Raw genomic sequence first — 25,761 nt, forward strand, 5'->3', positions numbered from 1 at the left:
CATTTCGCTTCATAGTTCAAAAATTAATAAAATATAAATATTACATCTTAATCAATGACAAATGTTTTTCTCAGTGTCATCAATCAGCTTTAGCCAACCTTATTTTTAGTTAATTTTGTTAAAAGAACACATTGGCATTTCTGGTTTTTCCGAATGCAGCTTTCAGCTGTTTTCTTAGAACTAATATCATCTGTTAAAGAGAAAATTTTACTGGCAGCTGAGTATCTTATATTTTTAAATAAAGAATACATCTTATTTTTGAGATAAGTTTCAAATGTTTTTATTATTGCAATATAATACAGAGTTTTTCAGTGTTCGTTAAATATTTAGTTCCACGAATTTCTTTCACTGTTGAAAATAAGGGAGATGGATTCTGTTTATTGAGACACTGAGTTTGCGTTTTTAACGACTTTTTTTTTACCTATCAAAACCAACAATTGACACAGAACGACAATTATAGCAACAAGATCACATACGAAATTTCATCTATCTCTGTAAAAGATCAGAGATGTGATTTAATTTTTAACTTATTTCTAATAAAATAAAATAAAATGGTGGCTTTATTTATTTGTTTATTGTAGCTGATTGTAGAAAATAGCCGCTTTTAAATTCAGTAAGCCAACCAATAAATATATCAAAGATTTAATGTCTATCAAATGTGTATTATTAGCTGGTGATTTTTTTTTCTGAAAGGGGCACTAAAAAAATTTGTTTCCTCTCTAACGTTTGGAGGAGGAGAATATTTTGTATTAATTTAATTCTCTTTTTCAATTTAGATTTGATTTAATAGTAAGAAGAAATATTAGTTATTTATTCAAAATCAGTGCTCAGTGTATATTTGATATTTGGAAAAAATGCATTTATTTTAAGGCAACGAATTTTCTGAAATTAATTTGATACTTTTTATGTAACTGCTTTTTAATTTTCACAAATAATTTTTTAAAAGCTCATTTTATCGAAACTTTTTTTGTTGCTTTACATTGGAAAAAAAATTGTTTCGCTTATTTTGTTAAAATGGTTTACTAAATTAAAAATACGAAATTCGAATAAATTGAAAAAAAAAACGTTTTAAACAAATTGAAATTGAAAAATTATCTTTAAAAATTTTTAATTCGTCGATCTATTCATTTTGGTTTGATACAAATCTGTTTGACATATGGAATTGGCAGTGAGTATATTCCAAGTGGTAATATTTAGAGACTTCTCATTAAATATGGGAATCAGAAAGTATTCTATTACACTAGGCTAATATTACTGAATTCACTACGTAAAAATTTACAATTTTTTTGGAGGCAACATTAGAAAAAGTGTCTTCGAAATGCTTTTATTTCTTTGATTTATTATATTTGTTACGAGACAGTGTTGTTTGGCACTTAAAAATTCCATTCAGAATACGACAGTTGGAAATCTGGACATTTTAACCTAAGTTTAGGAATTAGAAAGCATTCTATGATATAGCTGATATATTACTAAATTCACGATACAAAAATTACAAATCTTTGGCAGCAACACATAAGTTTTGCTATATATTATTCTGTATGTTTCTTTTGTAATCACACAAAACTTATCTTTAGATTCAGTGACACCCAAACATTAAAATGTTCAAAGTATTTAGAAGATGAAAATTTTTGTGATAACCTCTAGGATATTTTGGCATACTTCGATTTATATTCCAGACTTCTTTACTTTTTTGCCTTCATCTTTATGTTGGTATAAATTTAATAAGTGGTTCATTGCTTGTGAAGAGGTTATGGGTTAATCTTCATCCTTTTTAATTTATTAGAGAAAATCTTCGAATACTCCAACAAAATTCTACGAAAAATTAAAAAATACGAAAATAAATCTTTTTCCCTTTAATATCATATTAATAATCTGTACCATAACATCAATGCTCCAAGAAGTTCATAAGATTAAGCATTTACGTTTCCTTTTCGTTTTTGGAGCTGAAAAAGTTGCATGCACTGCTTCCTCCATTAACTCTTGCAAGCCTTCCTGAAAAAAAGATTAATTAAATCTACACCGAAAAGGTTGGATATATAAAATTATATCTAAAAATTCTGAAATTTAAACATCGTTCAGATTTTTGACTCTGAGAATACATCTTAAGTTTGAATTCAGATTAAGTGACATCAAACAGGCATTATCACTACATCGATAGACGTAACTTGAAAATAAATCATGCTGTGTTTTCTAAATGGTTTATAGAAACCAAATTGTCGCTCAAAAATGTATACATAACTTAATAGTAATGTCACTATACGGAAAATTTAAATACATATTAAAATTCCGTAATGATATTAATTAGAACAGTTGAAAAATCTTATCAGTTATAGGAAGCACTAGACTGATGCATTTGCAAACTCCGTAAGCATACGAATTGATAATTTACCCGCTCAGTATTTGTTCCTAACTCTTCGATTGTAAGTATTCCTGTGATATAAAAGGTGTCCCAAAATGAACGCAAAGATTTGAATTTGCCATCATTCGTGTAGTAAAGTGATGGCAATAAAAAACCATTTAGAAGCTGAAAGTTTAAGGTTAGCAAAAATTGAGCGTTACACAATAGAACAACGTGTTTTCATTGTTAAAAAATATTTCAAAAATAATGAAAGACTGGCAACCACAGTTTGAAAAATTTGATAATTGGCACCCTTGATCGTGTTATTTAACACCATTGGATTTCTTTTTATGGGATTATTTGAAGTCAAAAATCTACGCCGTCATGCCCAAAGTACGCGTGCATTGAAGGAGGAAATTAAACGCTGCATAAACGAAATTCAGCCACATGCATGCAAACTGGTCATGAAAAATTTCGACAAAAGAGTGCGTATGTGCCAGCAAAGCCGTGGAAGCCATCTGTACTATGCGTTATTCCATTCATAAAATCCTATCCTGTGTACTTAACGATTCAATAAAAATATAGCAATGTAAAAAAAATAAATTGTGTTTCCTATTGAATTCAAAGCGTGCGTTAACACGTTGTTGCATGTCGTGTATCGTTCCATTTTTACTAACCCTAAACTATCAGTTGTCAAATGTTTGTTAATAGGGTTGCCAAGCCTTTACCCACGAATGGTGGCAAATTCAAATCTTGCATTAATTTTGGGACACCCTTTAAATGTTATGTTTTAAGTTTTCTTATAAAAGCAAATAAGTACAGTGGATAATGAGTGTTGTTCTATGCTACCTTTTCGCTCGTAGCATGTGTTCACGACTTTTCTACATTTATAGTGAGTTATAATCACACGTTAAAATAACTTTAAATCGAGTGCTACAACAGATATACTTAACAGAATTTTTTAGTCATATAGCTGTTTTAAATTTGGAATAAATACTATATAAATGTCGTCAGTTACGCATTGGTTGATTTGATTAAAGGAACTTTGATGTATTTTATTTAATATTTTCGTAGTACAATTAGTCAAATCATATTTAAATGTTGGCATATCCTCTATGGGATTTCGGAAGCAGCTTTTTTATTATATTACTAATTTCAGATCAGTTCGCTATAATTAATGATAACCTTCAAATATTAGTGTAAAAATGAAAAAGACATTGAAAGTTTATGGAAAGCTTTTTTCTTTGGAGAATGAGATTATTTGACACCAGCAAGATTTTTTTAAAATAAAAGAAATTCATTGTGTTCTCAATACATTCATACATGCGTTCGAGCACGTGCGTGCAATAATTTAAATTTATTATCGTCTGAAAAGTCACTCGAATTCAGGACAACATCAACAGGACAATAGGGAAACATGAACAGGACAACATGAACAGGACAATAGGGAAACATGAACAGGACAACAGGGTGACATCAGTACTAACGTGCATTTTTCAAATTTTATCATTGTAAATATTTTTTATGAATATAAAATCGATGTCAGTGAAATATACATAATTTTTTACTTTAAGTTATTTAGCACGAGTTTGGAATAGCATTTATTATTAATTATAAATAAATTTTAAAAATTAATCTTGTGTGAGAAAAATTTTACATTTTTATTGACACGTGAACTGATGCAGCCATTTCATTTAGCATTGGAAAGAAGAGAATTTTGTTGCTTAATAAACATTACCAGAATATCTTATTTTATCAAATTTTGGAAAAAGAAGAAAGAAATTAAATTTTTTTGTTAATAATGAATATAAAGAATTTATTTTCAAACTTAACTAATTTATATAGTCCCATGTTCATTCCAGATGTAAAAGAAAAAAATCAGCCATATTCGTTATTGGTTGAAAAAATTCAGGCGCTTTTTGGTTGCCACGGTGGCCTGATGGTCAGATCTCCGTTTCAGAACCGGAGAGTTTCAGGTTCGAGACCCGATTCCAACGTAAACCATCGTGTAAATGGGTCTGGTGCATGTTAAACCGCCCGCGCCGAACGTCCTCCGCTGGTGTGACGTGGAGAAAGGGGTGCCAGCTGAGGTGTCGTCCTCATCATCTGACCGCGATTCAAAATTACAAGGTCCGTCCCAAAATAACCCTAGTGTTACTTTAAACTTGTTTAGTTAATATAACTAAACTAAACTCAGGTGTTCTTTTCTTCGCACTCTGCTTAAATTTGGAGATTTGAGGTAAGTTGTTAAGCGTCGTGTTCTTCTTCAAGTGGTGTTTATGCGGAAGTTTTAAATTTTTTTTTCACTTTAATATTTCCTTATTAATTGAGTATTGCACATATATTAATCAAATAGGATTTGTTTACATGATAGAACTGCTTTTTAAAAATAATTAGATTGAGTGATACATGTTTTCAGTTTTGACCTTATTTTTTAAGAAAGTTTGGACTTATTTTTTCATGAAATTTTTGTTTATTTCGTGATTTTTATCTGACAACATTCCTTCATACTGTCATTTTCATATACAAACAATGTGGAACTTCCATCATTAACGAAAATTCCAGCTTCGATGGTTCTAAAGGAATATTCCGTTTAAAGGCTAGCTTTCATACTGTCGTTTTCTAGTGCATTCGATACGAAACTTTCTTCTCTAATAAAAGTTTTCGTACTCAGTGAGCATAAAGAAGTTTAACACAAGAACCGCATTACTTTTTAAAATGCACAGATACGCGAAAATTCAGATTTCTAGCCCATTAAGAAAAAAATGAAAAATTCGGAATGAAAATTCATCTTCACATCATTCATAACCTTATTCAAGCTAAATAAAAGAGAAAGAAAAAAAATATTATTTCTTACTTGGGTTAAGACAGAGCATTCAAGATATTTAAGAGCTTTAAGCTCTTCAGCCAGCTTCTGGCCCTCTTCAACTGTGAATGGTTTTTGGTTGTTTTGAGCCATTTTTTCAATTGTCACTTCGTCATCTCGTAAATCGATTTGTGTTCCAACCAAAATGTACCGCGCTTTCCGACGATTAAAAGTTATCTCTGGAAGCCACTAAAAGAATTGCATATTATATAAGGTTCTGCCAAATTCGATTGAGAAATTCAGCGGAGTATTAGTAAGTAAGCATCAAGAGGATGAAAAATCATCATAGAACATAGGTCCTAGTCCGTCGGTGTCGGCTATGCCGTAACCTTTGCGGTCGCAACTTCGAATTATTCCTTAAATATCTATCTTTCTATTTATTATTGGCCGTTTTGACTCCATTCAATATCACATCCTTTGTTAATATTTTTGATATTCCATGTTCATTGGCAATATATATTTTGCTATACAGGTTGGAGACCCCATGTTCATTTGTAATATATATTTTGCTACATAGGTTTGAGACCCTATGTTCTATGGCAATTTCTCATCCTCCACACCTACTATCCTCCTTCTAAGTTTGTCGGATAAAATCATACAATTATTTAAATTAATCTTTTATTTTAAGTAACAAAAAATTAAACGAGAGTTATTAGCGGTTTTATGTTCCTGCGGAAAGCAGAAAAGAAAGCAGCTGCGATTAGTTGTAAAAGTATATTGGAAGGAAGATTTCAAAATTGTTTTGAAAAAATAAAAATAATAAATAAATAATAAAAAAACAGCAAATGAAATTGAATTACAGAAATCATCTGAAGAACTTTTTAAAGTATCTTTTGGCATATTGCCAAAATACAGGATCTTCTTAAACCTGACAGCAGAAATCATCACAAACAAAAATCCTTAAATGTCGATATTGAAATCTAAATGTTTTATTTGGCTTAGTGAAATATATTTTTAGTAAATATTATTGCGAAGCTAATACAGCTTCTCAGCCAATTAGACTCATGCAATAGTGTGGAAAACTTAAACAACAAATTCATTTTTCATCACATAACTATGAAACAGTAAAAAAGGTCTCTTTTTCAATAATTAAAGTGAATAGACAACTGAGCAGAAAGATTAAAAGTATATGTCAGGATCGTGACATCAGAGATGACATTAAAGGTTTTCCCATGGTTCACGAACGAGAAGGCCCAAAATCGGGAGAGGACACGAAGTATAAGCCCAGATTCAAACCTACTCTCCATCTCTATGAATCACTTAAGAAATTATGAGAATTAATTCTCACTGCAATTAGTCAAACTTAGGTGTTTTAACGCAATGTTCACAACATTGTAGCCAAAAATCGCAAGTACTTAGGAGATCACGTTTTCTGCTATAAAACTTACGCCAAAATTCATTTATTCAAAGCTGGATGCTAACATGATGCTACCTATTCTTCAAAATATATATCTGAAATTTTTTTATTAATAATACTTGTAGCAATTTTGAATTAATACGAAAGACCTTGTTTGTGATCTTAATTTTGGACACCAGAATCCCTGGCTTCATATACGTTTATTTGTTCTATATATATAGGGAAGAAAAAGCAATACATTTTTACTTTATAAAATATTTATATTCAATTCTCTTAAGAAGTTTTAATATTTTTCAACTATAATGAATTATTATTCTAAAGATTGCGGTTAACCAATATTTTTAATCTTAACCTTGGCTCATGTCTGTTGTTGCATCTTTATCGAGAGATGGCGCCATAGAGGCCCAATTTTGTTAATAGCGATTAAAGTAGTCGTTCAGTTGCAATTTAACAATGTTATCTATGATAATGTTAATTTTAATACGCATAAAAAACATTTAACCAGGCCAGGAGTTACAGACTATTGTCTCTTAATTTTTTTTTATCCTGAGGTCACTATTCAAGTAAATGGATGTCTTTTTAAATGTCAGTCTTTAAAGTTTGATTAAAAACATCCAATTCTTCTGCTATCTCGGTATGTAGTGATGAAGTTATTGATTCGATCATTTCATGAAAGACATTTTTTATGCTAATCCTCTCTTTGTTCGAAAAAAATATTGGTTTGCCAATGGACATTCCAATATACGCCTAGAGACATCTTTTGCACAAAGTGTAAAAAATTAAGAGTTCAGCCATATAATTTGCCCTTTCACAGTATTACTACAACCTTTTTCTAAAGTTGGAATGGAATTTGCTGGTCAATTTTAATTAAATCCAATTTGTCTCTAAATAAAGTGAGATTAAAATCGTTCAACTGTTGTATCATTTACATGTGTACCAAGAATGTACAACTCGATGTCGTCTTCGACCTCTCATCTCAGGCTTTGTTGACAATCTTGTGGCACTTCATAAGTCGAAGTGATTGTCCATCGGATATCTGATTGATAATTGGAAAAATTTTACTGCCCTTGAAAATCAATTGGAGGTTTCTTTTGGTATTTTTTAAGTCCTTTTCTACCCAAGATTATATAGATATCCTATTTAAGAGATCGTATTTCATCCCATCCTACTCCCCTCATTTTGGAGAAATATGAGAGGAGGCAGTGAAACAGATAAAAAAAATTGCGAACCTGTAGGGATGCAGCCCTTAACTTCGAAGAGCTATCAACTTTGCTCTGCCAAGTGGAAGCATATTTGAACTCGAGGTATTTGGTTCTAGTATATTTGATCTTCACCAAAATATGGCACCCTGGCCAGTCAATTTAGTTAAACGAATAAAAGCAGAAGCTTAGTTTTAATTTTGCTGAAACAATTCTTTAAGATTAGAGGATAACAGTCTTCGTCTCTATATTTCTTATTGTTTATATTGAAGTTCAAGTTTAAATGTAATTTTGTTAATATAAAAACAGACATTTAACTGTAATTGTACGTGTAACTGTTTATGTTCCTTTTTTTACTAGTTTAACTGTGATTTTTAAATCGTTCTTATTTTTAATAAATTGATTGTTTCTTTTTTTCCCGCTCTTTTATATTTTATGTTATTATATCATACATACAGTGGATAAAAAAAGTATTGGCAATTGCCTATAAATGATCATATTTGCTAACAAAGTATGTTTACAAATTTTATTTTAACATAGCGATTACAGAAGGAGAAAAGACAAACAAATATAACGAAATTTTCATTTAAATATTTTTTTTAGTCAAAATCTACGAGAAAATCCAAAATTTACATGATAAAAAAAGTATTGGCAAAATTATGAAACTGACAAAATTATGAGCGAAAACAAAATCGGTATATGTTTAGTACTTTGTATGCATACCTTCTGCATCTATAACAGCTTGTAATCTATTTCTCATAGAGGAAACGAAGATCTTTGTTGTACTGTTGGGAATTTTGTGCCACTCTTGCAAGAGTAAACGTTTGAGGCCGTCTTTACTTGGAATTTTATGTTTTCTGATTTCTAGATCCAGCAGGTGCCATAAATTTTCAATTGGATTGATGTCAGGCGATTGAGGTGGGGTTTTTAACTAACTTTATTTAAAAGGCAATAATAACTTAGAGTAGCCATTCACGGGTGAGATTCGCTGTATACTTGGGGTCATTGTCTTGTTGAAAAACGAATGATGTTCCTAAGCCAAGATTTTGGGCACTGATTTTTAAGTTATGGCGCAAAATGTCAATGTATGTACCTGCTGTCATAATACCATCAGTAAAATACAGATTGCCAACTCCATTAGCTGCCATACAGCCCCAAACTAAGACGCTGCCTCCACCATGTTTTACAGTAGCAGTTAAATGTTGCTCTCCCAATTCAGTATTTGGCCTCCTCCACTCATATCGTCGTCCATCACTGCCGAAAATATTAAACTTTGATTCGCCGGAAAAAATAACTGTGTTCCAAAACTCTTCGAATAAATCAACGTGGGATTTTGCGAAATCTTACCTCTTTCTCCTATTTATTTGCGAGATGAATGGTTTCTTTCTAGCTGCCCTTCAATAATAACGTCCCTCGTGTAAAACATTCCGTACAGTCTGTACGCTGAAAGCCTTTTGCTAAGTGAAAGCAACATCTCTAGCTATCTGGGGTGCACTTATTTTAGGGTTTTTCTTAACATTGTTAATAATGGCACATTTTTCTCTTGTAGAAAATATTCGAGGTCTTCTACTTCTAGTCTTATTTTCCGTTGATCCTGTTTCCTTGAACTTTTTTACAACACTTCTGACAGTAAATAAACTTATATTCAACTGCACTCCTATAGCACGATATGTTAAGCCTTCATTTCTGAGCCTAATAATCATGTTTTCAACACTAACGTCAAACTCCTTCGATTTCGAAGTCATTTTACAGCAGTAATCGCAAAATAATGCATAGACACTTTTGGAGTAGTTTTGCAGACTTTATAACGGTATAGTTTCTTATAAGTCGAAACACGTGACTTCAATGTAACAAAATTTGCATAGCAGTTAAAACTTTGCCACTATTTTTTTGACATGCAAATTTTCGATTTTGAAAGAAAAAATCGTAGAAAATGTAAATTAAAATAAAAGTTTTACTATTTTTATATATTTAAGATGTCTTGTATTTAATTAAGACGGCTAAAATTGCATAACATTTTATTTATTTGTCAATATGAATAAATTAAGGTAATTGCCAATACTTTTTTTACCCACTGTATGTGAAGAAGCTTGGAACTAATAATATATCACTGACTAATAGAGAAACATTGAAATTCTAGGATCATATTGGCCTTTTTATGAGAGAAAATTTTATTTTACAAGAGAATGCAAAGAAAAGACAACTTAAAAACAGTCCAGTCTCAGATAATAATGTAATAACAAAACTAATCTTAATAAAAACTGCTACTAAAAATAGAATTTCAAATATTACAAATTTAGCAATATCTAATTAAATAAATTTTATGGAATAAAATGCAACAAGCGTGTAGATCGTGAGTAAAAATAAACATATATTTCGAACATATTTTTAGTTTCGTTATTTCTTTTAATCTTTTGCAGAACTATTTTTTGATTTGGTGCAGAATTTATGTTCCATGTTTATATCTGTTTTATTTAAAAATATTTGTAATTCAGATTTTCTGTGCTGGTTTAATAAATTATTCAAATTCAATCAAGTATGAAATTTCGAAGCTAATGATATGGAAATAGCAGTCATAGGAAACAAAAAAAAGGATAAAAATCTGCAATTAAAAAAGTGAAAAGTTAAAAGGAAATGTCCATTAAGACATTTTTAAAAATATGATTTTAAAATTGGTTCGGCGAAAGTATAAACCTGATAGACTTATTAAGTGGAATAAAATTTTATTAAATGAATTCAGTCCGAAAGAATGATAAAAATAGAGTTATGATATGCCACGTGAGGGTATTGAAATTTTAAAAGTGCTAATGCATGATACAAAATTAGGCCAAACAATTTAAAAATTTCGATGATTATAAATGCTAGCGTTTAATATATTGCATGTATATGTTACCGTTAAAGTATGAAATCCGTTATTTTATAGAAAACCTAGTTATTGCATGAAATAACTGATCGTGTCCGTTAAAGTGTAAAACTCTCTTGTATTTCATGGTTTAACTAGTTATTTCATAGAATAACGATCTGCAGCCCGTTAAAGTGTAAAATCTATATCATATATCTCGCACGACAAATACATTTATCTTCCACCCATACTGCATTTATGTTTTTGTTTGTTTGTTTTAGAAATAAAAAACGTTTTTGTTTTAGAAATAATGTTCTTTGTAATTCCAAGTGTCATTTTAGTAATCCTTGTTGTAACAAATTATTTTATGGTACGTTTCCATAAATACTATTTATACGCTGCATAAATTAGATAAATTGCTCCTTTTTCATTTTAATTGTCTATCATTAGTTTAATTTCATTATAGATAAATTGTTTATTTTACACTTTAACTGTCTCTCATTAGTTAATTTATAGAATACCTAGTTATTTCATAGAATAACTAGTTAAAGTGTCAAATTAATAACATATTACACACTTTAACGGACACGATCAGTTATTTCATGGAATAACTAGGTATTCTATGAAATAACTGCATTATATACTTTAACGGTAAAATATATATTAAAAGCTGCTTTCAACTCTACTAGTAATAAAGATGAGTTTGCGTGTGTTGGTGTATGTACCAAATTTGACATAAATATACGTTAAAGATTGATAATGTGCTTCTTGGAGAGAGTGTTTTGAAGTTAGAAAGCTGCAATTGAAAATAATGACAGTACAAATGAAGCTAGTTAATTTAATGTTATCAAAATTTTCTTAATTAGGGATCAAGAGTTAGCTATAACTTTTAGTAATGTTAATTTTGTAATTTGATGATAGTATGTATTATAGCTGAATATAACCTTCCATTTCAAACACTGACTAGAAGTGATCCTCAAAAAGAAGTTTGGCGAAGAACCATCAATATATCAGAAGTATTATCTTTAAACCATCTTTCACAATGATAAGGTACTTTGGTTATGTATGTAAAATACAATTTTGTCCTACAACATATTTTCATTTTATCTAATCTTTTGGATTATATGCCTTTAATTGCTCAAAATGCAAAAGAAATAATAAAAATATCATTCTAGAGAAATATAGAATTTATTTTCCGCAACTTTTTAATTTGAAATTTTTTTAAATTGCGATGTCTAATTGGAAGATTTGGTTCGCCAAAGTTGAATTTTTTTAGGAAGTTTTTTCGCCAAATGTAAATCTGAATTATTTCTATTGCAGTCCTAAAAAGCTGTTTGCTACTTATCTTGTAACCATAATAAATTTTTTGATGGCGGACTTTTGGTGAGTTTTTCGAAGGTTAATACGATTTTGCCATGCTTTGAGAAAAATCTTAAGCCTTACTAGTATCCGAGATATTTTTTTTCTAAACCTCACCTGCGTCTTAAGGCTTTCGGCAGATGACGGCATGACAACGGAGAAGCAAACGAAGAAAATATGAGTGTTCTCATACCCCAGAGGTCTCAAACGCTCATATTCAGCACTTGTTGCGATGTCGAATAATTCAACAGTCCAATCTGCGACATTTATTGTCACAGACTCTAATGAAGGGCAGAAAGTCCTGGCCTAAAAAAAAGTAGAAAATAATGCAATAATTATGAATATTCATATTAAAGTTGTAAGGTACAAAAGAAAAATATGACTATACAGCGTAAGGTAATTGATTGTGCATTGCTTATAAAGTTGCAGAAATTATGAAAATTAATATATTATATTAAGGTGTATGATTATATGCGGAACAAATTTAACACACACAATTGTAAATATTTATATTTTTGAATTTTTGAACACAATAGATTTAAAAAAAATTTCTTATGAGAGAAGATTATATAAGTTAAAAGATGAAATAATTTGAAAATGGAAAAAAAGGTTTATTTGTTGGTCAAAATCTGTTTAAAGCAGCGTTTCTCAACCTTTCAGTATTCGTGACCCAGTTTTTAATCATAATTTTCATCTCGCCCCCCCCGCTTACAATAAAAAGTATACAATAATAATGTATATTGAGTATTTTGTATTCTGTTTTTAAATTATTTTTAACTGCCAAAAAAAGAGTAAAAGCTAGCCAATATTGGCGAGAAACCACATCTGGCATTTTGCAAAGCGGTCAGTGAACAGACGAAGCGAATGAAAGCGGGGAAGATTTAAATATTATATTTGAAATGACAGCCAAACAGGGAGATAAAGTTAAAAGAGTAATGAAAGTTAACCTAGACGGGGTGAGCTAAATTTAGAAACTGGGAATACATTTTTTCGAATAATAAAAGAAATAAAACAGGAGCATGACTAAACAAAAGAGAAAAAAATAATGTTTATGGAAGAGAATCCACACGACCGATGCCGTCTCGAGCATGCGCAGATGTTTTCTCACAGGAAGAAGGAAAATGTTTGATAACGCAAGTTTCAATTCCAGCCAGTCTCATTCGAGTCGATCCTTCTATCGCTATCGAATATATCCGGAATGTTTATGTTATATATGTTTTCGTGTTAATTGCAATTCACCATATTAAATATTTACGGCAGCAGATTTATGCAGACTCATGGATAAATTTTTTAGTAGAAGTAAGCAAGCATTAGACGACAATCAAGCATCAACAAGTACACAGACGAGCATGGTTCTGAAAATAAAATCAAGAAAATATTCTCAAGAATGCTTAAATTTTGGGTTTACCAGTACTGAAGTAAATGAAGCAGAAAGGCCCATGTGTATCATTTGCTCAAAATTTTGGCCGCAGACAGCATGAACCCTAATAAACTTAAATGACATTTGGAAACGCTTCATAGTGAGTAGGTCAACAAACCCAGAGAATTCTTCAAATTGAAATTAAAATCATATAACAAGCAAAAATAATTTTTTAAAGAAATTTTGTCTGTGAATAAAAAAGCTTTAATTGCACCTTACAAAGTTTCATATAAAATAGCTAGATGTAAAAACCTCACACCATTGGTGAAGAACTTATTTTGCCTGCAGCAATTGAGATTGTAGAAACTATGTTTGGAGATAATTTTTCAAAACAATTGCAGTCCTTACCTGTTTCAAATGATAGTGTTGCTCGTCAAATTGGTGATATAGCTGAAGATGTACAGGGTCAGCTTTTCTCGAAGTTGCGATAAATTGTTTTCAATACAGCTTGATGAAACAGCAGATAGTAATAAAGATGCTCATTTAATTGCCTATGTTCGATTTTGTGATGTGTCAGTAGTAGAAGAACAACTTTTCTGCAAACCATAGAACTCAAAAAAAAGTCCTCGCATTATTTGCTATTTTAAATAATTTTATGAACTAGGCAAACTTAGAATGGAAAAAATGCGTCATAATATGCACCGACGGTGCTCGTTCAATGTCCGGAAGATTCCGAGAAATACAAGCACTTGTAAAACAAAAATCGCCTCAGTGCGTCTGGACACATTGCATGACCCACAGAGAAGCTTTGGCTTCGAAAGAAATGAGTCCTGCTCTGAATATTGTGTTAACTACGGTTGTAACCATAGTAAATTATATAAAAATGAGATCTTTCCGAGAATCCTTTCTGCACTTTGTAAAGACATGGGTTCAGTACATTCATCTTTACTATTTTATTGCGAGGCAAGATGGTTATCACGTCTAAAATTTTTGCAATTTTTGCAACAAAATTTTAAACGTGCAAAAATTTTGCAAAAATTTTTGCAATGAATTAAGAGAAGAAATCGCCATTTTCCTATAAGAAAACAGACCTGAGGCCAAGAATTTTCGCGATGGTTTATTTGTGATTAAATTGAGCTACTTGGTCGACATACCAAATAGCTCAATTTCAATAAACTTGAATCTTCAACTCCAAGGAGCAAATACACATAAATTGGATACGAGTGATAAAGTTAATGCTTTTTGTGGAAAAGTGGAATTGGGGAGCAAAAATTTTAAGCAAAGAAATCTAACAATGTTTGCAAATGTGGATGATTGTACTAAAACTTACAAGGCTGAAGAAGAACATGTAAAAGTTGCTTTTGTAACCACTGAAAATCATTTAGCCATGCTGGCAAAGAATTTTAAAATGTATTTTCTTGCTAACGACAAACTGATAGCAAGTTACGAGTGAGTTAGGAATCCATTTCATAAGATTCCTGAAGGACTCTCAATTGATGAGGAAGAAAAATTCATAGACCTCACTACAAGTGGCGAAACTAGAAGACAATTTAGTAACAAATCACTATTTGAATTTTGGGCAGGAGTAGAGGATGATTTTAATTGCACTAAAGACAAGGCATTTCGCATTCTATTACCATTTTCAACATTCTACCTTTGTGAAACTGGATTTTCTGCTGTGGCTACGTGAAGACAAAATATAAATCTCGGCAGAATTGAGAGTGGCTATTTCTAATATTAAGCCTTCCTTCGAATAACTTTGCTCTGCAGAAATGGAATTCACTAATAATCCCAGGAAGTCACTAATAATTATTAAATTTGTTTTAATTTAGTATGTTTTGATTAAGTAAGTTTTGATTTAGTAAGTTGTTTTACTTTAATATGTTATTAAATATGTCGAAATGTATTTTGTTTTCTATGTGTATATGTGCTTTCCTTTCAGTCAGTTAATCATTTTTTTTAAAATAATATTTTCTCTTGGGTATTCTCGCCCCCCCCCCTCTAGTGTGCTCGCGCCCCCCTAAGGGGGCGCGCCCCACAGGTTGAGAATCGCTGGTTTAAAGTAAGAATTTTCTAATTTAGAAGGTTTTATAATGGTTTGTTCAAAATTTACCTAGTTCCTGAAATAAGAAATGAGAAGTATTTTTATCCAATCTTTAAAAATTGCAATTCAATTTATAATTTTTTTTCACATTATGAAGCATTAAAATAGCCCGCACAACTTATTAATAAACATATTATTTACTTTGCAATCCAAGAACTACAAAACCCATTGAGATATTATTTTGGAAATTCAAATAAAAAAATTCCTCTCGGCAAGCTGGAAGGCAAAGGAAGATTCATTTTCATATAAGTTACTATCTGGCGACATAAATTTTTGATCCAAGAAACAGCCAAAATTACGCACCGAATTACTTGAAAATCAACTTTTAGTCCCTTACTTCTAAGATATTGCAGTTATAGAAAAACTTTAAGTACAAAAGTTTATCGTCTTAATGAGGCGTTAGTTTGGCTAATTGGATTTATTTTTCTATCTTGAATGTTAAGAAAGTTAAAGCGAAAGGAAAATTTCAACCCCCGACCATTTCTACACCCTCTGAGCTAGATAGGTCATTTACGAACTCTTTCGAGATCTTTATATTTCTTCCAACATATTCGAAGCCGCTTAAAATCCAAACAAAATTACTCTAGCTTTCTTGGTTACAAAATAACATGGGCAAAGCGTTGTGCGCATTATATATATATATATACAAAGTGGTCAAAATTAAAACAGTCCTACTCTGAGCTCTCTATACTCGAACTAGTCAGTGTAAAGATTCCAAAATTGGTGAACATGCTATTTAGAACATGGGGAGACGGATTACTTGAAAAAAAATTGTTCTAGAAACACCGATAGGTGGTGTTGTACAATAAAAAATATGCTTAAAAGACTCAAAATACACATTTGTAACACGTTTTATTCTAAAGTATCAAACATTCAATCACAGGATCTTATCGATGCTTACCAGCTTGTTCAATAGCGGATTCGTACTGGTCGATTGAGATGCTTCTCACGTGCATACAGTCTTTCAAATCTGCCAAGGTTACTAGACGTCCTCGATAAACAAGATTTTTTGTGTCCCCATAGCCAAATATCTCACGGATTAAAATATGTAGAACGAGATGGTAAGGTTGCCGGAACGCACTTCTCATTACTCTATCATTAGTAAAATGTTGCCGAAGAAACTACTATACACAAAGTCCAATATGTGATGGCGCTTCATCTTGCAGAAAGGTAATTGAATCAAGACATTACTGTTGCATTTGGGGTACAGCAAAATTTTCAATCTGGTTTTGGTGCCTGCTGGCCTTTGCGTAAACTCTTGAAGTGCAGCTGCAGCATTTCCTTTTTTTTATAAAACAATTCACAAGCAAAGCGCGAAGCCATCGCTGATAAGAATGACATTTTCTCAGCTTTATTCCTTTTGTGCCGAGAACAGTAGCAGCAAACCAAGGATTTACGTAAATTTTTTGTGCTTGCAGTGCGAAATTGCAGTTACAATGACATTTTCAGTTTCTTCATTTTTTTTTATCTTCAGCACTTGTCTTGAATAGTATGTTCACCAATTTTGGAGCCTTTTCACTGAGTAGTTCGCTGTATAGAGCTCAGACTAGGGCTGTTTTAATTTTGATCATTTTGTGTATATACACTGGTGTGCAAAACTTAAGCAACAGTTGCATTTTTTGCCATAATTCCAAGCGAAATCATCTGAGAGACATGAAATTCAGAAATTAGAGACAGCATTTTGTACTTAAACGATGCCAAAAGCATAGTTGCTCAAAAATGAATACAATGCATATAGTATGGAATCAAACAAAAACAAAAAAGGTTTTATTGAACTCCTAGTATCGTTACACATGATTCTCTGTCCAAGAGGAAGAACAATAAGCAGATGTTCCTTAGTATGGGGTATGCTCTCCCCTCACTGCAATGGCGACTCCGCACCGTCTCTCCATACTCAGTACCAGATTGTCCAAGAGTTCTTGATGTAATAGTGCTCATTCCTCAATCAACATCTGTTTCAGCTGTTGGATGTTCCCCAGAGGATGCAATCGTACCACAAGGCATCTCCCCAAAGCATCCCACGCATGTCCTATAGGATTTAAAAAAGGGGAGAATGCTAAACAATCCATTCGAGTAATATCTTCACTTTCCAGTAGCTGCTGAACATCAGCAGATCGATGTAGTCGTACATTGCCATCCATAAAAAAGCAGTCTGGTCCAATAGTACCTCAAAACAGATGCACAAGGGGAAGATTTACCTCCTTACAACAGCGATATCTGGTTACAGAACCTCTGTCAAAACATGTGCCGTTCCGTGGAGCTCAGTCTGCCCGTTCAGCATAGTGCCTCCCCAACGACAACTCCAAGACCACCGTAGCGGTCTCTTTCCGCGGTGTTACTGCGATGAAACTGGGTCCCGACCTCTCTCTAAATCAAACGGCTTTGAAAATCACTAGTGGAACTGAAAAGACTCTCATGGGTAAAGAGGACAGGACTCCACTGATGAGATTTCACGTTTTTGTGCTTCTTACATCACTCTAAACGGTGCCACCGATGGCCAACTTTCAAAAGGATACAGAGTTCAGGACAATGGCCGAATAGGCCAAATTTGTAAAGGCGTCTAGTCACAGTTAACTGGAACACTTGTCCTGTTTTTGTACACAGTTGCTGAGCAGTGGCGCTTGCTGACTTGTATTGGAATCTTTTCGCCTGCAGGACGATATATTCGTCATCCACTGTTGTTTCCCTAGGAAGGCCGCCACCAACCTTTCTAATAACTGTACTTGTGATTTGATGGGCTTTCCAAGCGGGCGAAATGACATTTTTGTTGATTCCGAACTTTCAGCTATACTGGTCAAACTGCGCCCCTCCTTCAGCTTTCCGATCATTCTTCCACGTGTGAAGGTTTGATCATCATGTTTATAAATGTGATAATTCAAAAACACAACGCCTTATAGTAATGGAATTTGGTACGTAATCTTTCAACTGCAATTATAATTGTATGCCAAAATTTGGTTTCATTTAGTCTGAAAAAGTGTCCAAAATGCATATTCGGTTTTCTCCATTATATTATGAAGTAAAGAACGCTTTAATGCGGGACTCTGAAAATAAAAATCTGGGCACTCTCGGTGTACAGAACTTAGCCCAAGTTTAAAATTTTATAAGGAGAATAACATCTTCATTAGCAGATATATTTATTAGGGAGTAAAGAAATATAATCAGATATACATATATACTCACATTCCTAAGATCTATTTCAGTTGGGAATCGTTTATTCGCATAAGCTAGAAGAAGAGAAGTTTTTCCAACACCTTTATCACCCACTACTGTGCATTTAAGATATTTTTCAATCTTTCTCTTTGATGACATCCCTGCGAAAGTAAAAAAAAAGAAAAATATTTAGATATTATTATCCATGATAAATGACAATGAAAAAAAACCGTTATGTAAATAGATTTTCTAATATTGTTACCAATAATAAAGATGAAAGTGTGTGCATGTGTTATGATTCCACAGGCCAGGTTGTTTGCACAATTTCATAAGATAGATTCAGGAACTCCATGCTTGGCTACAAATTGTCGTTTTGGAGCCCCTGAATTTTTCTTTTTCACTGCATATCGTATTAAAATGATGGATATTTGCACAAAGAACATAGTAGAATAAAAAAAAAGGTCAACATACTTAAATTTGGAAAACTATAGAAAAAAAGGGCAAATAAAATGAAAACACACACACACAACTTTACATCAGAAAGAACAAAGAGCAAAAAATGTCGGAATTAATCTATGATAAGTGGTTAATATTTTTCACGCCATACAAAACCCCGCCAAATTCTACAAACGCATGCGTAGTAAGGGAAAAATACAATACAGCGGCATGCTGTTATCCCGTCGCTCTGCCTGCTGGTTGTCTTATAACTGGCAGAGTGTAAACCCGGCATGACTGCACATCAAACTGGCATCGAATTGTCTCTTCTAAGCTGAAATTGATTCACTCGAAGACGATGAAATTCAAATCAAAAAGTCACACATTATTTACAAAAATCGCAAGTATTCTATGAATTCATAATCGAATCATCAATACCAAAAGTTGTCATCTAATCAGATTATAAAACAGCGGTTGTGGTCTCCCCGAAACTTTCTCGTATAATCTTCAACTCCTCCTTCTCGTATAAAATAAATTTAATTAAAATTAAACTCTTTAACTTTGGATAAAACTGCAAATACATTGCACGGCATTAGCGCAAAATAGTAATAGCGCAAGAAACATAAATCTTTGGCTACAAAAATGTTTGAATTTAACATTTTTACAGAATCTATAGTGTGATTATGTATCTTGAACAGCTTTTTTGTGACTAAATAAAAAAAAAAATTGACATGGAGATAGAATTTTAGTCACTAGATAACATACCGAATTTCATCAATTTAAGTCATTCCGTTCATGAGTTTATATAGTAAGTACACTCCCGAGTATCTGGATCGTGACTATCCGGATCCGGCCTAATATTCTTTATCGTAATTAATTGAGGAAGGCAAGGCATTGCATTAGCAATATTACCAAGGCATTGGAAGCAGACATCTGCTACGATCCTCCTAGGTGTCGTATGGAAAATACAAGTTACGACGGGAAAGGAGCAGCGTTCTGCTTTGTGTTCATTGTTTCATCAGTGTAACGGACCTCAGTTGTTGCTGATGTTCCTGATTATAAATGCACAGTATATACATAATTCGTAAATTGTTCTTGGGTATGCTTAATGTTTTTTTAAGTATACAACAGTGAAATGTACAGAATTTGTTAAAATTTGAACAATTTATATCTTTAACTTACTTTTTCTCTATTAAATTCTTGCAGTGCAGTATATAAACTATCAGTACAGAATCTTCTACTTTAACTCGACACGTTACCTTCAACTGCTTCTATGCTTTACCGGACCGCGGCCATGTTCACATTTTACGTGAATTGAGATAAATAAAAAGCTCAGTACTCAATAAGAAGTGAGAAAATACGTGTCATAATAGTGAGTTTTGGTACGAAAACTTTGTCTTCTGGTATTGATAGCAGAGAATTAGTCCATAGACCTAAGGCTTATCCAGCTTTTTTGTTATCCGGCCTATCCCTGCGTCACATTAGGCCAGGAGTGTATTGTGGTATTTATATGAATGCAGAAGGCTAGACAGGGTCCAAAATTTGATGATTTCAGATGCTAAACTTGTGTACATGCTCATATTTTATTTACCTCTTTTCATTTTGAAATCATCACGTTCACTTTTAATCGAACAGACAGACAAACAAATTTCCTTTAAATGTATTTCGTTTAAAACTTAACATAAATTCACAAAGTTGGTAGTATTTCTGTGTACCATATTTCAATAATTTAGCTCAAAGAGTTTTTAAAATATCGTGTTCACATACAGATAGACAAAAATAATGCCGAAAATGAGTTTTTCGAATGAAGGGAGATCTGAAACGTAAAGATTCGTCAAAATCTCGAATTGAAATTTTCTGTCTATTACAGTACTTAATCTATATTACGTATATAAAAAAGTAAAAAATAAAAAAAGCTTTTAAGGATTAAACATTTAGAATGTAAGATGATAACTAATTAAAGTATTTAGATAACCGGTTAAAATTCTGAGATAAATATTAAATAAACCTTCAAAAGATTGAATAATATTTACTGAAAAAAATTAATCGACGTTTATTTTCATTGTAATAATCAATCAACTTCAACAATGAGTTTAGAATTATATGATGTTCTTTTAAATTAAAAGATAATTTTGGAAGCTGAAATATTTTTTTTTAGAAATGGATTTTTCTCTTATAGAAATCGGAAAAAAAAATCTATTTCTTACAAATAAGTTTCTGAGCCTTTCCGCTTAATTTATTAGTTTTTTTAGCACGTATTTTATTTAGGGGCATTTCTCAAACGGAGGTTTCCGATCATAAGCTAAATACTTTAATTGTCGGTTTTTAACGGATGCATCATAAGCTTATTGTATAATCTGAGAAGAAAACCGGTTTGGTTTTGCAAAAGGATGACAGATTCTTTCATGTGAAAGTTTTTAAAGCTATTTTACGATGCACACACACATTACATGGAGTCGCTTTCATTTCGTACGTTGACCCGTTTGCTATTGAAATATTCCTTTTCGTAATTTGAAGTTCAGTCGTTAGCTCTTAGATGGCGCTAGGCTATTGGCCAGCAGCGGTTTATTTCTTGGGCGAAAAGCACATTTTACGCAATTTGCGACCCCCTTTCTCCCCTTTCTTTCTGTCTTTCTAATACATGCTGTACAGCGATTCAGAGCTAAACTTATGATGAAAGGAAAATTTTCAAATAAAAATAAATGATGATTAATCAGGGCACATTGTAAGGCCCTTTTTTTGATAAACTGGTTAATTTAGTTTCATGTTTTAAATTTGATAAACATATTAATGCTTTATTTTTAGATTAATCTAATAATTTTGTGAAATGCGTATAAATAATATATATATATTTACTAGTAGCATTTGGCAACAAGCTGATTCGCCGGTAATATTATTTATATTTAATGTTATTTAAATCGTTTAGATGTAACTTCATGTCCATGATTCAAGCAGCGACATTAAAGCTGGGGATTAAAGTCGTGTTATTTGAATTGTCTCATTTCAGCTTTGTTTATTGTGTCTAATGATGACCAGTCCCGTATCTTCATATTAAAATTGCAAATGTCCAGTTGATCTATCTTCTAGAATTACGTGACATTATTTTTATTTTTTCATTTATTCTGTAAATGAAATAGATATAAAACAGATTAAACTGTAGATATTAAACAGATTTCTTTGCTAGCTTTCACAATGAAAGGAAATATTGGAAATAAATAAAACAATGAAAATGGTTTGAATGCGAGGAAAAAAATTGTACTCTAACTTCGGAAATTAGGAAAAAAAAATCTTAAAATGGCATAAAGTTCATTTTCGCACTGAAATATTTTTGGAAATTATAGCGAGAAAACGCCAAAAATTTGCTTTTTCAATTAAATAAAATTCTGAATAAAATTTCAAAAAAAAATCGCTTCGAGGTACACGTATTTCCAATCTCCGAAGTATACATGTATCAAATTTCTGTAAATCAAAGGTCTAGTCTGTAGAGCGCAAACTCACAAATATGCATAAACACACATTCTCTACTAATAGTAACTATGACTCATGACTGCACGGCATTTAGGTGTGTACACATTTTTGGATACAAGACATTTACACGGGATTTCTGTCGCAAATAAAGTGCCAAAATAAAACAGGGCGTATGAACGACTTTTAGATGGAAATAATCAATCGAGATATTTTTTTAAAAGTTAATTTCGGGTACCTATTTCAGCCCGGAATTTCAGGCACCTGCTATTAATCCGTTTGCGTCCAGTTATATTGAGAAAAAGAAATCTGAAAATGTCTGAGTATGGCACAGATTTGCACGAATATTAAATTAAAAGGTATTTTGTCGAAAATCTTTTAAAACATTTTCCTTTTGTACGCGATTTAGTCTCTAAAAAAAGTATAAAGAAATAAAAAAGGGAGATATTGAAATGATTAAAAAATTAATTAATCATGATCACTTAGCAAAACGCCATCTGAATGATAATACTCAAGTGGAAGAGTACCTGGAATGTTAGCAAATCAATTAACAATTCGCATTAATTTCCCCTCAATCCATTTACATTGAGTCAATCAAACATGATGGAAATTAAATGTGCCATTTGGATTGGACGCACATTGAATGTGGGTGGAAAGGACAAGGTTGGGTAATACTCCAGTGGAAGAGTACCTGGAATGTTAGCAAATCAATTAACAATTCGCATTAATTTCCCCTCAATCCATTTGGATTGAGTCAATCAAACATGCTGGAAATTAAATGTGCCGTTTGGATTGGACGCACATTGAATATGGGTGGGAAGGACAAGGTTCGGATGTATAGGGGAGGGGTAATACTCCAGTGGAAGAGTACCTGGAATGTTAGCAAATCAATTAACAATTCGCATTAATTTCCCCTCAATCCATTTGGATTGAGTCAATCAAACATGCTGGAAATTAAATGTGCCGTTTGGATTGGACGCACATTGAATATGGGTGGGAAGGACAAGGTTCGGATGTATAGGGGAGGGGTAATACTCCAGTGGAAGAGTACCTGGAATGTTAGCAAATCAATTAACAATTCGCATTAATTTCCCCTCAATCCATTTGGATTGAGTCAATCAAACATGCTGGAAATTAAATGTGCCGTTTGGATTGGACGCACATTGAATGTGGGTAGAAAGGACAAGGTTGGGATGTATATGGGGGAGGAGGGTGTTCTTCAGCTGCATTTCGTCTAAAGGGCTGGTATGAAATTGGTGAAGAGTGATCGTGACCGATCAATCAAAATAGATGAGCGGAAAAAGTGTTATCTCTCCATTATCGGGATGTAAAATGATCACTGATACCCAGCTTAAAACTTGTGAATCTTCATTATTTCTCTAAAAAGAATAAATATATTTCGATATAAATTTTAAAATATAATTATCATTTAGTACAAAATAATTATAAATTTCTCTCAAAGAATACACTTCAGAACTGGCTTCCAAAACAAAATGTACATTTTTCTGTCGAGTATTTTAAAAAAGCATTCTTGAAAAATTGACTATTTTATTTGTTGCTTATTGAATCATATATTTAATTTAAGAAATTACGAGTATAAAGTTACTGCATAAAGTTAGAAGGAAGGAATAAGAATATTTAATTGCATCTATTAATTTTAAGAAATAACTAGTCGTCTTTGGCGATCAAATAGCAAGCCCCTATTAGCACAAGATATTGTATGATGTCATACGATATTCTGAATGCCGAAAAATATCGTGAAGATATCGAACAATGTAGTTGGGTATTTTGTGCTAATAGAATAAGTTCAAATTATTATTATGATGATTAAGTTATATCTATAAAACTGAAAATTTGCAGATTGTCTAAATTAATGCTTTTTTTCAGATCCATAAATGTGGCATGATAATGCTCTATATAAAATGTTTCTATCATCTTCGATAGGGATATTATAAGAGTCTTGCGATGCCATGATGCTGAAACAAATTAATTAATCTGATTAATTAATTATCTTTCAAAATGATAAAATAAATGGGTGATAAACACTGACGAAACCGGCTTAGTTGTTGAAGCTGGAGAACCCTGTCAAAGCTATATTTTGCGATACCTTTTTAAAATAGAGATCGTGGACCATTTATGATAAATATAGGGATAATGACTTTTGAAATGGAACTGTCGAAATCATTCAAATGATTGGAGCTGGGTGAACTGACTTTGGATTTGACAATTATTATAAATATATAAATTAATGGCGTTGGTGAATGAAACATTGATTACACAATTCAATAATAATAATAATGTAGAATGAAAGATATTAAAGATAATAAACTAAAAAAGGATAAATATAAATTAAAGTAAAAGCATTAGAAAGTGAGATTATTAAAAGATATAAATAATTTCTTAATTAAATATCTAGAGCTCAAAACATAATCTGTAAAAGGTAAATTGCTAGAAAAATTATGTCACGATAAATATCACAAGAAAGAATATCATTCATCAGAAACTAAATTATAGCAAGAATCTGATTAAATGCATTTACTTAGAAAATTTCTAACAGTTCCTCTTCTTTTAAGACTCATGTTTTAATCTCCAAAATTTTGATAAAAATATTTTTTTTTTTAACTGCACATCAAAAAGCGATTTTTAGAGGATTATACATTTGAATTTCTATGTCAAATTTTTCAAGTTCAAATAAAAAACATGCAACTCTTCAATTATTTTATTCATTAAAAATTAAATTATGAAAATATCAATAAAGGCAAGAAAGAAATAAAATATAAATAGAACATTCTGAACAATGTAATTAATTTCTTCCTGATGTTTAATAATGGTTATCTTAAATAATCAATTAATTTTTTTGAAAATTAAAAATTACTTATTTCGTTACCACTTATTATTTAAACACTGAATAATTAAAATGCATCGGGTAATAGACTTAGAAACTTTTATAACTAATCTTAATAAAAACTAAAAGACACTTACCGAAAAATAACTTTTAATCTCTTACATAGAATTCCTGTGTGTTTCTATTGATAAGTTTAGAACAAATTTATAAGCAACTCTTATTTAATAAGATTTCCTTCTAATTTAAATATCTTTTTAAATACTCTTACAAATTATCAAAAAAATTAATTCATTGTTGAAAGAAAATAAGAGAACTCTTTGAACTTCATTGCTTTTAAATATAAATTATTTGATTTCCTAGTATTTTGCCATGAAATTTCCTGTAAGAAGCGGAATCCATTTCTCCAGATACGTCATCAGTTTCGGCATTCTCAGAAAGGAC

At 31.7% G+C, this 25,761-nt stretch overlaps 1 protein-coding gene across 2 annotated transcripts; it reads right to left on the reverse strand.

Annotated features, from left to right (window-relative positions):
* Positions 1-1,838: 1,838 nt before the first annotated feature.
* LOC129988464 (cdc42 homolog) lies at positions 1,839-25,620 on the reverse strand. 2 transcript variants are annotated; one of them, XM_056096698.1, is made up of 6 exons: positions 25,458-25,620; positions 18,838-18,975; positions 18,606-18,736; positions 12,079-12,267; positions 5,196-5,393; positions 1,839-1,992 (listed from the first exon to the last, which is right to left on the reverse strand). In XM_056096698.1, the coding sequence occupies exons 3-6, from the start codon at positions 18,732-18,734 to the stop codon at positions 1,903-1,905; spliced, it is 606 nt and encodes a 201-aa protein (XP_055952673.1). In that variant the 5' UTR covers positions 18,735-18,736; positions 18,838-18,975; positions 25,458-25,620; the 3' UTR covers positions 1,839-1,902. The 2 variants fall into 2 exon arrangements, with proteins under 2 accessions (XP_055952673.1, XP_055952672.1); XM_056096697.1 differs by lacking the exon at positions 18,838-18,975.
* Between the last annotated feature and the right edge of the window lie 141 nt (positions 25,621-25,761).

This window comes from Argiope bruennichi, chromosome 10, assembly GCF_947563725.1.
Source record: "Argiope bruennichi chromosome 10, qqArgBrue1.1, whole genome shotgun sequence".
Taxonomy (NCBI): Eukaryota; Metazoa; Arthropoda; class Arachnida; order Araneae; family Araneidae; genus Argiope; species Argiope bruennichi.

What these genes read in the sequence shown, in the direction of transcription:
- LOC129988464 (XM_056096697.1), bottom strand. Translation starts at nt 18,734, where the DNA reads ATGTCATCAAAGAGAAAGATTGAAAAATATCTTAAATGCACAGTAGTG. An exon ending in CTGAAATAGATCTTAGGAAT is followed by an intron (nt 12,268 to 18,605) that starts GTGAGTATATAT and finishes ACTTTTTTTTAG; the next exon opens with GCCAGGACTTTCTGCCCTTC. An exon ending in AATGCTCTGTCTTAACCCAA is followed by an intron (nt 1,993 to 5,195) that starts GTAAGAAATAAT and finishes TCTTTTTTTCAG; the next exon opens with GAAGGCTTGCAAGAGTTAAT.